Here is a 12,220-nt window from a genome sequence, read left to right on the forward strand (position 1 = left end):
AGCTTTTTTTAACACTTCTGTTTATAGAATTTTCTGATGCTAACGCCAAGTTTTATTGTCGGCTCTACTATGCGGGAGAATTTCATAAGATGCGGGAAGTGATTTTGGGCAGCAGTGAAGAAGATTTCATTCGATCCCTTTCGCACTCATCACCCTGGCAGGCCCGTGGAGGCAAATCGGGGGCTGCCTTCTATGCCACTGAAGGTGAGTCTTTTAGTCATTTACTGATTCAGTGGTATCTCTCTATCCCTCACGTAATTCATGAATGGCTTGAATTGAGGCAGTAAGTTATGTCAGTTGGCAAACAGAGTTTTCTGTTTTTATGTTTATACTTTATGCTGTGTCATAAAATATTGAAAAGAATATACATATATAGGGTGTGTAATTAAAGACAAACATGGATCAGATTTGTATTAAATTCTCTCTAGTCCTGAGTTTTCCAAATGCAAATAACAGAGCACTTCCAGATAATTCAAAAGGTACCTCAGCCCTGGCCTGTGTTGCTCAGTTGGTTGGGCATTGTCCTGTGCACTGACAAGTCACTGGTCTGATTCCCGGTCAGGCCACATGCCCATGTTTTGGGCTGACTCTCCATTATGGGGCATGCAGGAGGCAGCTGATTACTGTTTTGCTCATATCAATGCTTCTCTCTCTTTCTCCCTTCCTCTATTTAAGGGTATAGAGGGGATAAATGGTAATGGAAAATATTATTTTAAAAACTAGAGGCCCGGTGCACAAAAATTTGTCCACTCGGGTTGGGGGGTGTCCCTCAGCCTGGCCTGTGTCCTCTCGCAGTCTGGGACACCTCGGGGGATGACCACCTGCTGGCTTAGGCCTGCTCCCTAGGGTAGTGGGCCTAAGATGGCAATCAGACATCCCTCTGGCAGCCCGGCAGCCCTTGGGGGATGTCCACTTGCCAGCAGGAAGCAGGCCTAAGCTGCAGTTGGACATCCTTAACGCTGCTGAGGAGGCAGGAGAGGCTCCCACCACCACCGCTGTACTGGCATCCATCAGCCTGGCTTATGGCTGAGCAGAGCTCCCCCATGTGGGAGCAGACTGACCACCAGAAGGCAGCTCCTGCATTGAGCGTCTGCCCCCTGGTGGTCAGTGTGTGTGATAGTGACCAGTCATTCCCAGTCTTTCTGCTGTTAGGGTCAGTTTGCATATTACCCTTTTACTATATAGGATAGAGGCCTGGTGCACAGGTGGGGGCTGGCTGGTTTGCCCTGAAGGGTGTCCCGGATCAGGGTGGGGGGCCCGCTTGGGTGCCTGGCCAGCCTGGGTGAGGGGCTGAGGGCCTTTTTCAGGCTGGGCAGCGACTGAAGCTCCCAGCCTCCTTTTTTTCTTTCTTTTTTTATTCTGAGATTTATTTACCTTCTATAATTAAAACATTATTGCCATCACTGGCGCTCCCAGCTCTGAGGCCTCGGCTGGCTGAAAGCAGGTATCTGGGGTTTGTTTAGCTTGTATAATTGAAACGTTGCTTTTGGAGCTCAGAGCCGGGCCACGGCAGGCCGGGAACCTTGGCTTCCTCCATCACTGTAGCAAGCAAGCCTCCTGCTTGCTTCAGCTGCGTGGCTGCCAGCCGCCATCTTGGTTGGCAGTTAATTTGCATATCGCCCTGATTAGCCAATGGGAAGCGTAGCAGAGGTATGATTAATTACCCTTTTTGTCTTTTATTAGATAGGGTAAAAATTCCTTAAAATAAAAAAGGATTTGTATCTTTCTGCACTGATGAGAGAAAGATAAAAATAGAAACATTTAACCTGAGAGTGGGAAGGCCAAGGTCCTCACTCATCAAGGCTTACAGAAGGCCATGACCATTTGTACTTCACATTCCATTCCATTCTCCACACCCACTGAGCAAAATCACTGGAGATAATCCAGTCAGATTGCTTGATAAGAGCTTTTATAACTATAATTTATTGGATTGCTAACAAAGGAAAACATTTATAAAATTTTATTAAAAATTTTTTAGTTTTAAAAGGCAGATCAACTATGAATTTAGGGGTGGTACTTTCAGAAGAGGCTTCTTGACTACATGACGCCCTTCCCACCCTTCAGTTACTTGAGAACTGTGTTCTGATGAGGATTTTCTCTGTGACATCAGAAAGTATCTCTTAAATTAAAACAGGAAACAAGTAAGTCATTTGGGGTCTTTGGAATGATTTATTGTAGATCATCTCAGTGAATAATTGTGATTGACTAACCATGAGATTTCTGCCTTTTAGATGATAGATTCATTTTGAAGCAAATGCCTCGTCTGGAAGTGCAGTCTTTCCTCGACTTCGCACCACACTACTTCAGTTACATTACAAACGCTGTTCAACAAAAGGTAGGCATCCCAAACCTCGGTCTATAGCTAGAGTCACTGGGCCTTTACATCCTCAGAGCTGGTCCTGATGTGAGTTTTCTCTGTGGTAAGATGTGGACAGGCCATGCTGGATCTCTGGTGTGCTGCAGAGATGGGATAGCAGTGATTTCAAACTCCTCCTACCTTGCCACTGAGGAGCCAAGAGATCTCAAGGAAGTTGCATTTAATTAGTATATATATGTCGATTAAAAACATCAAGACTGGATGAAAATAGCTGAACATTTAATAATTTGTAATTTTGCTGAGACAGAAATTTGAAAAGTGTTGAAAAATGAGGGCATGGGTTCCTTAGGCAGAAAGAGAGGAGCCTGTGGCCAGGTTTGTCCGTTGCCGTTGAGGAGTGACCCTGCCGGCAAAAGTATGGGGAGTCACGTGGATCCTTTTCCCTTTTATGGTTTATTGCAGTCCCCGGGGAAATTCAGTGTCGTAATAAAACTTGTAGATTTGAACATTTGTGGGGGCTTATCCCCTGGGAGGATGTAGAGGATCTAGTATGTTCAGTGGCGTTGCTGCTTTACTTGATTCTGAGCTTCAAGTTAGTTTTTTTAAGGCCCTCAGACTGTTCATATTAAGAAAAGATCGTAATTGGGTATAACATGAAAAACCCAGATATTGGTATTAAATTTACAAATAATCCTTTTTGATAAGAATTTACTCTCATTTTTTCTTGATTAGAGGCCCACTGCATTAGCCAAAATTCTTGGAGTTTACAGAATTGGTTATAAGAATTCTCAGAACAACACTGAGAAGAAGTTAGATCTCCTTGTCATGGAAAATCTTTTCTATGGGAGAAAGATGGCACAGGTAAGGGTGTTGGACGATGCAAAGCATTTAGCTACTGGAACCCTTTGTTTTTCTGGTTTGTGAATATAATGAATCAGAGAACAGCTTCTTGTTGGACAGTACATGTTAGAATTTGGTTGCTTGGTCAAATTTAACTTTGGGTTTGTTGAACCTTATAAGGGAAGAATAAAGAGGAATATTGTAGACTAGTCCTAAAATTTAGCATCTCCAGTGTCCTAGAAACACAGAATTATAGAATTAGAAGGCAGATGTACTTCTGCCATTTCAGTATTAAACATGAAGAAACGAAGGCCCACAGAAATGAAGTACTTTATGGTAGTCACAGATATTTCTAGAACCAGGTTGGTCTCCTTTCCAGAACAGTAAGTACTCTTTAAAGTGCTGGTCTTTGAACTGTTTCCAGTTGGTGGTGAGATGCGGAGCTTGTACTGGAATGCAATTCAGTGCACTACTTTCTTCATTGGGAATGTCTTGCTATGATATGAGAAAAACAGCTGCTGAACTAAACTATGCTTCCTCATGTAATTGATGTGCATTACATCATCACTAGCCAGGAGCAACCTACTAGCGATGGTCTGTCCAGTACACTTCAGGCTGCACTGGTCTAGTCCCCAAGTCCCTGACCATTGCCACTACCCCAAAATTCCTCAAGGTGGGCTGTTGCTTCTCTGTTGCCATAAGTAATCACATAAAGTTTTGGAATCAAAACTTTTAAGTTTCCTAAGAATATTTGCATCTGGTTCCTAAACTGCCTTTCAATCCAGTGATGTATTTTTGGAGTTACTTATTGATGTTAACGTTGATTAAGTGGGTCAGTTATTTTTTAAATGTTTCAGTAACTGAGTACTTGGTATTAATTTCATATGATATAATTATATCACATGTATTTTATGTATTACACAATTATAATGCATGCATTTAATGACATAGGTTAAGTTTTTAAATTAAATGTAGGTGTGAATAATGGCAGTGGCTATAGGGAACCCTCTGGCTTTTTACTTTAATGGCATTAATCATTTGTAGCAACTCCGATGTGACTGAATTTCCTTTCTGCCAGGTGTTTGATTTAAAGGGCTCACTTAGGAACAGAAATGTGAAAACTGACACGGGGAAGGAGAGTTGTGATGTAGTGCTGCTGGATGAGAACCTCCTGAAGATGGTCCGAGACAACCCTCTGTATATCCGCTCTCATTCCAAAGCGGTGCTGAGAGCCTCGATCCGCAGCGACTCCCACTTCCTTTCTAGCCACCTCATTATAGATTATTCTTTGCTGGTTGGACGAGATGATACCAGCAATGAGCTGGTTGTTGGGATTATAGGTAAGTCAATAAGCGTACCTCACTTATGGTTCATGATTGAAACCAGAGTCAAATTTGAAGATTATACTGAACCTGGTCTACTAATAGCTTATTGAATATTTTTATCAAGTTTCATTTAAAAATTTCAAAATAATAGATTTTAAATTCTAGGATATAAATAGTACCTCTATTCAGTCGCCTCATTTCCATTTTTATTATCTTTACCCAAAATATCTGCATTCAAAAAGTCATTTATTTTTATTTTTTGCTAATCCTCACCCAAAGATATTTATTCAATTGATTGTTAGAGAGAGTGAAAGAGAGGGAGTGAAGGGGGTAGAGAGAGATAGATCAATGTGAGAGAGAGACATCGATTGGTTGCCTCCTGCCGGCACCTCAACTGGATTGAACCTGCAATTCAGTTTGCACCCTTGACTGGGAATCGAACGCATGACCCTTTAGTGCATGGGCCTACTCTCTAACCACTGTGCACACTGGCCCAGGCCAAAAAGTCACTTAAAAAGGAAGGCCTATGATATGGGGAAAAATCCTTAGAAGGGTACCTGGCATATTGTGGGCACATCACATGCTGTCAGGACTCAGTAAATGTTAACTATTGTAGAAGTAATAGTAATTATTAATGTCCTTTGCTTATATTATTGGTGAAACTTTATTGCTGATTTTGCTTTCTGCAACAGATTATATTCGGACATTTACATGGGACAAAAAGCTTGAGATGGTTGTGAAATCAACAGGAATTTTAGGAGGACAAGGTGAGCAGTTTTTGTTTTGTTTTCTCTTTAAACTATTCTCATGCTTTCCTTATCAGTTAACATTTTAAAAAATTGATACATTTTTAATTCCAAAAAAATTAGTGGTTACCTCTGACTTTATCATAATTTCCAAAATGATCAAATAATAGGAGTTGTAGGTTAGTAAATACTGAGTTTTAATTTGTATTAAATTGCCAGAGGTTCTCAAAATGGAAAGTTAAAAAAAGGGGGGCCAGAGGTTCTGAATAAGGTTATTTGGAATTAACACTTGAAGTCTTCTGAGATCTATGTGCACTGCTGGCCCTTTTGTGCTGTACACATCCCTCTAGGCAAGAGCTCATCTTTTAAAATAGGAACTCCTACCAAGAAGGACCTGTCCCATGTCGTGGCTCAGACTGCTGCGGGGTATGCAGTTTACATGAAAGGACAGCTTTTGAAGTGAGTTGCCTGATCACTTATGTGATGGTTTTCTTTTCCCTTTCCTGTTTCATAATTTTAGGTAAAATGCCAACTGTGGTCTCTCCAGAGCTGTACAGGACTAGATTTTGTGAAGCAATGGACAAGTATTTCCTGATGGTCCCGGACCACTGGACAGGTTTAGGTCTGAACTGCTGAAATGAAACACTTATTTTGAAGTGGACCGTGAAGGACAGGGGGCTGGAGCAACGGACCACCAATAAGCTACATTTGACTTGTTTGTCACATTCACCACTATTTGCCAAAGCCTTTCAGTCCTGCGTCTGTGTGGGCCATCTGTAACTGAGGGTTAAAATTCCGTGGATTTGCATTTTGGTTTTCAATGTCTACAAATTGGCTCTCCCTGGACTGAAAAGTGGCATGGATTTCTTTTTCACTTAAGCAGAAGTATAGACACATTTCAAAGGGCTAAGGACAAATACATGGTTATAGTTGAGGAGCTAGGGTGAAAAGTAGGTTGTCAAATTTGCTAACAGTCCTGCTAAGAAAACAATGTCTCATAGACTGTGACTGGGCATCACATTTGATATATTCTTCACTTAAAAAGCATTTGTAGAGCTGGTGAGATTTCGGGGGGGGGGGGGGGGGGGGATTTTTCTGGGGGGGGGGGGGGTGGTTCTTATGTAATTAATGTTGCCTAGTATCAAGATTTTTGAGACTTAAAAAAAAATTGTGAATTCTTTGAATGGCCAGTTAAACAGATGGACACAGCCTCTTCTTGTTTTACAGAGGAATGTGACTTAAATCAGGAATTCTTCCCTGCCCTGTATCTTTCCAGTACGTTTGATGTTTCTCAGGTTCTGTCTTTACTTCTCTGTGGCTGGCAAGAGGCTGCTGCTATTAACTTTAAGCCTTTTTTTCTGGAGCTGTTTTTCAAGTTTGTTTACAACTTTTGTGCAGTTAATATGTTAAACAGCACTTACTTGCACATGCTCTTATTCTAGGTTTTTCCTCTTAACTTTCAAGGACAACATTAGTAAATGAGTCTTATAATGACTAAGTCCCCAAAGGGCGAATGGTTAATGAAGGAGTTTTTTTAAATGTAAAAAATAATTTAGGCCCAATCCAAGAAATTGGGTGAAAGGGAAGCACTTGTTCATTTTTTTTGTAGAGGTAAAGTGTCTATTTCAATATAACCAGCAATTTAAGTGACATCTATCTAAGAAATACCCAGGGTGGCCCTAGCTGGTTTTGCTCAGTGGATAGAGAGCATTGGCCTGTGAACTGAAGGGTCCCTGGTTCGATTCCGGTCAAGGGCACATTCCCGAGTTGAGGGCTCCATCCCTAGTTGGAGGTGTGCAGGAACCCTCTGAAATCAATAAAGATACATTAAAAAAAAATAGGTTGTTTAAAAAGTTATCCGAAGTACTAAACATAATAATAACAACGTAACCTGAATATTCCCTCTTGGCTTCTTTGCATAAAAAGGATAATTGGGGGGATTTATAAAGTTGTGAGTGTTCTACTCTTTTCAGGCTTCCTATAATAGCACATTTCTCTTGTAACTTTCACATAGGAAGACAAAGAAAGCTGGACACATTGCAGTTACAGAGACTATAGACCGGAAATGGGAACATTTTGGAAAAGTCGCTTTAGAGAATGAAAACGTTAGTTTGGTGTATGGTGCTTATTAAAAACATGGTTTGTTTTGAACTAGAAACAAGTTGACCAAGGACTTAGGACTGATCTGATGATAAGCATTTAAAACAACAACACGTGGTGATGTTAGTGTCCATATGAAAGACCAGTATAGTAGGTACAGGAGTGACACCTCGGGAACATCAACTTGCCTGTCCAGGAGCAATGGTTTTTACATCCCGTTTGGAATGCAATCACTGTTTTGACTTCTCTGTTGGTTTTTTCTCTCAGGATGCTGTGGGTTATTTGTCCTGTCCATTTCCTGCACCCCCAGTCATGAACACCTGTGATGATGGTGTTTCTTTGTTTTGGTCTCAGTACCACATGTGTACCTTGGATCCGCCACTGGAACAGCGCCTGACAATAATTATGTGTCTTGCTGATTATGTTTTCCTTGTCCACGACTTTTAAGAACTATTTTTTAAAAAGCACTGCTGCCTCTTAGCTAATTTTTTGGCTAAAAAAGTTCCAATGTAAACTGAAGCAATACTTGCTATCCTTTTAAAACTGTTGTAATGAAGGGGAAATATAAACTTTAATTTGTTGCTGCTCCTGTGTAGGCCACCCAATATTTAAGGTGTTTGAACTATTGTGCTGCTCAGTGCTAACCACTGGTTGACTTTACCTTCCTTGAGTTCGCTTTCAAGGCCTAGAAAATATTAATGCTGAAAAGTGAAGAATATGGAAGAAATCTTAATATTTTCTTCCTTAGAATTAAATATGAATCCTGGAAATAATTGATAGTAGCACAAGAAAACTAAACATGTTGCATTATATAAAAATCTCCTTTATAAATTTGAAGCCTTTTGATGCCATCAAAACTATATTAAAAATAAAAAAGTATTTACTTTTTTCTTACCCAAACCTAAGAAAAATGAGAGGGATAAGCTGTTGCAAGTCCTTTTACAGTTTATTGAATATTTTAAATTTTTAGACACTAAACATTTCCTATAAAATGTCCTACTTATAATTTTTTTCCTTGATCCAGCAGTGTGGCTTTCTAACTTTAGCTGTTATTGGATAGTGTAAATAATAGGGTTGTGTTGGTTTTTGTGGCATCAGTTTCTCTTTGGCATTTTACCCACTAGCAGTGGGCTTGTTATAACTGCCACGGAAAGGAGTCTATCTGTAGAAAGTCTGCTTGGTTAATAGAGTGGAAGCTATTGTGAATGAGCCTGTCAGTGAAAGAGATCGGCCATTCATTACTCCTCAAGTGTTAACATACTGACTTACGCAGTATTCAAAGCATCTAGTGCAATGCCTTTTTTTGTTTGTTTGTGTAACACGGGTGCAGTGTATTATAGAAAAATTAAAATTACAATCATGAGCATTTTTATTAATGCTTCTGTGCTGGTTTTATAAAAATGTACATTCTGTCTTTGGACAGGTTTAATTTTAACTAGAGAAATGATATTGTAAATCATAATAGCCTCTTTTAACTTAGTATGAAAATTCAATGAACAATACTGAAAATACCTAATGTATGATATTGTATATATTTCTCTACTTTGGTTCCAGTTGTTTTATATGATTGACATGTTATTTAAGAGATAAAACTGCCTTGACCTTTTAAAGACTTATTCTGTAAATAAAAAAGACTCACAATAAACTGAGAATCGACTTCACTTAGTTTTGAACCTGCTTGAGAAAATTAAGAAAGGAAGCTGGGATTTGGCCATGCAGGCCTGACCCCTGGCCCCTGACCTCTCTGTTCATGCTCTCCCCCTTCCTTTTCTGAGGATTTGAATCTCTCACTAATAAATGACGCTTCTCTTACATCTCGGAAAGGGGGTCTTGAGTTTGTGGGTCCCTTCCACCAGCCCTTTCTGCCATGAACCCTGATTTTGCCTTATTTTGTTCCTCATGTTCAGGGTTTACCTAAAGTGGATCCGAGTGTGGTGCAGCCTGCAGCTGTGGGCACCGCTGCCCATCTTGGGGTGCCTGGACTCACCTGGCAAGTGAGAGCCACTGGGCTGGAGGCGGCTCCTCTTCCCTAGGGCATTGGGGGAGGGGGGTGGGGGCAGCGCCTGCCTGCTTTTCCTTGTAGCGAAGGAAAAGGCACAGGCGTAGGTACCAAGCACCCGTTAGTTTTCTGTCCTTGCTCCCCTAGAAGCCTCTTGTGTCGGAAATTAACTTCCTGTTAAATTTCTGGAGAATGTTTAATGAAAGTAATTTTTTTAAACCTAATTTTAAAAAATAATGGTTAAAAAAGTAACAAAATTATTCATCTTAACCATTTTTAAGTGTACAGTTCAGTAGTGTTAAATATATTCACATCTCCAGTACTGTCTTATCTTGCAACACTAACTGTTCCATTAAACAACTCTTTTCACCCTTCGCCCCCGCTTCCCTGCGCCCACCCCCCCAACCATCCCACATTCTGCTTCCATGAATGTGACTACGTTAGAGTCTTCATTATAAGTATTTGTCTTTTTGTGATGAGCTTATGGCACTCAAGGTAGTGTCCTCAAGGTTCATTCATGTTGTGACATTTCCTTCCCTTTTTAAGGTTGAACGACACTTTGTTGTATGGATGTACAACAATTTAAAATTCATCATCAGTGGACATTTGGATTGCCTGTACCTCTTGGTTGTCAGGAACAATGCTGATATGAATATGAGAGTGGAAATATGTCTTTAAGATCATTTTTGAAATTTGTTAAGTGGGATTGCTGGATCATATGGTGGTTCCATTTTTTTAACGTTTTGAGAAAACTCCATACTGTTTTCCATAATAGTTGCACTATTTTACAATTCCACCAACAGAGCAGAAAGGTTCCAATTTCTCTACATCCTCTCCAACCTGGACTATCTATTTATTTATTTAATGGTAGCCATCCTCATGGGTGTGAGGTAATTCCTCGTGGTTTTGATTTGAACTTCTCTGTTGACTGACGATGTAGAGGATATTTTCATATGCTTCTTGGTCAAATAAAAGGTAGTTCTCTATTCCATGACTTTTAAAAATCCAGTTTCTTCTACTTGGAAGTCCTGTTAATTGCAACAAATTAGAACAGACAGTAGCATAACCAGGGAGAGAAATTTTAATTCAATTTGCAAAAACATGCTTTCAGGTACCACCACAGAGTTATGACCCTGTACACTGATACCCATTACCCCTGGCCAGAGCACGCTTGGGGAGCACAGCAGCCTGGGCTGGACTCTGGAGTTGCCATCATCTTTGCTTCTTAGCTTCTCATTCACCACTCCCTTCTTAGGACAGAAATAGAAGCCTTGTGCTTTAAAATATTGAATAGAGAAATTTGTGATTCTCCAAGTTAAATCACTACCTGATAATGTTAACATTTTTGTTCAGTACCCTTCTTTAAAAAAATACAGGGAAACAATCTGTTCCAAGAAACGGTGGCCTTTCATTTAATTATAGTTATGCGATGATTATTTTTTTAAATGGCCTATTGAGTAAAGGAGATGAAGAGGCCATTTAAAAAACAGGCAGTAAAATGGTTAATAAATACATAAAAAGCTTCCTTACTAACATTTAAAGACATGCAAATTAAAATAATGAGATATAATTTGCCACACGATACGTTAAAAATTGTTACATCAATTTTATGGATCGACTGCAAATCAAACACCTGTTTGGGCAATTGATGCACATAAATAGAAACTCGAAAAATGTTCTTATGCTTTGACCCAGCATTTCCACTCCCAGGCTTTGCCGCATAAAGCTCTCGCCATCTGGAGGGAAGCACGATGAGGGAGAGAGGGTCCGAGCGACCTAAGTCAAGGAAACATCGCAATTCTCTCCTTGGCTGAAGTCTTCCTGCCAGTGGTTCATTCTCTTACTTTCAGCCACAATATACCAATCAGTCTCCTAAGTCAAATTTTTTTTTTTTTTCCTAAGTCAAATTTATCGGCAGGGTTCTGGACTTGAAATGGAATCCTTGATGTGGCTTCTCCCAACTTGGTATTAAAGGACCTATGAAGACCTAGACAAAAATTAAAAACAACAAACAAGTTTGACAGATAACTTACTGCCCTAATTAATAACTACTAGGTCAACAGAGCCAAGCTGAGGAAAAACTTCTTTAAACAAAGTAGCTCTACTCACCTTAAACTCATATGAAGAAACTGCCCACCCTAGCCTGACCCAGATGAGTACCTCTGGGCATTCGTCTTCACCGAAATTCTGTGAGTAATCATTTTAAGCAGCTGGATTACGGATCCCCACTCTTGATTTTCCCAAGTCTCTTCAGATACAGCAAATTTGAGAAAACATTGGCATCATCAAATCTTTAATTTGTTCCATATATCTGGCACAAGAAGGTGTCCGATTACCTTTTGCCAGAGAAGGTCAGATATAGACTATGTTCGTCATCTTCATCTTCTGAACATCATAGTTTAAGCTCTGATGAGTCATGCTCCCATAGCTCACACTGCTACTAGTATGTGTAGATATATCTCATTGTGTTGTGATCAAGAGATACAAATGGCTGTAGGTAATAGTATTGACAGACACAGTACAGCTATATAATTGCATCTGTATGTCGTATACATCTGGACTCTATAGCAATGCATTATTGAATTGTGAGGCATAAATAAGTTAATACAGATGAAGGGATACTGAGAGAGACAGACAGACACCAAGACAGAGAACCTGCTAATAAGCATAATGTATTTGGGTAAGTCTTAGTTCAGGCCACTATAACAAAATATAGAAGGGATGGCTTACACGAAAGACATTAATTTCGCACAGTTCTGGAGGCTGGCAAGTCTAAGATCAAGGAATCAGCATCGGGTCCTGGTGAAGGTCCTCTTCCTGGTTGCAGATGGCACCTTGCTGTATTGTCACGAGAGAGAGAGAGAGAGAGAGAGAGAGAGAGAGAGAGAGAGAG

General features: G+C 40.1%; 1 protein-coding gene across 8 annotated transcripts in view; it reads left to right on the plus strand.

Moving 5' to 3' along the window:
* PIKFYVE (phosphoinositide kinase, FYVE finger containing) overlaps positions 1-6,311 on the plus strand; it is a 65,288-nt gene extending 58,977 nt beyond the window's left edge. For 7 of the 8 annotated variants that reach the window (XM_006759440.2, XM_006759443.2, XM_006759444.2 and 4 more), the window contains 6 exons: positions 28-204; positions 2,232-2,335; positions 3,050-3,178; positions 4,236-4,497; positions 5,175-5,249; positions 5,749-6,311. In XM_006759440.2, the coding sequence (XP_006759503.1) occupies positions 28-204; positions 2,232-2,335; positions 3,050-3,178; positions 4,236-4,497; positions 5,175-5,249; positions 5,749-5,864 (863 nt within the window). In that variant the 3' untranslated portion in view covers positions 5,865-6,311. Of the gene's footprint in view, positions 1-27; positions 205-2,064; positions 2,142-2,231; positions 2,336-3,049; positions 3,179-4,235; positions 4,498-5,174; positions 5,250-5,748 lie in introns of those variants that run through there. The other variant, XR_435432.2, reaches the window with a different exon arrangement.
* The last annotated feature ends 5,909 nt before the right edge of the window (positions 6,312-12,220 follow it).

Source organism: Myotis davidii, unplaced genomic scaffold (assembly GCF_000327345.1).
Source record: "Myotis davidii unplaced genomic scaffold, ASM32734v1 scaffold394, whole genome shotgun sequence".
Lineage (NCBI taxonomy): Eukaryota > Metazoa > Chordata > Mammalia > Chiroptera > Vespertilionidae > Myotis > Myotis davidii.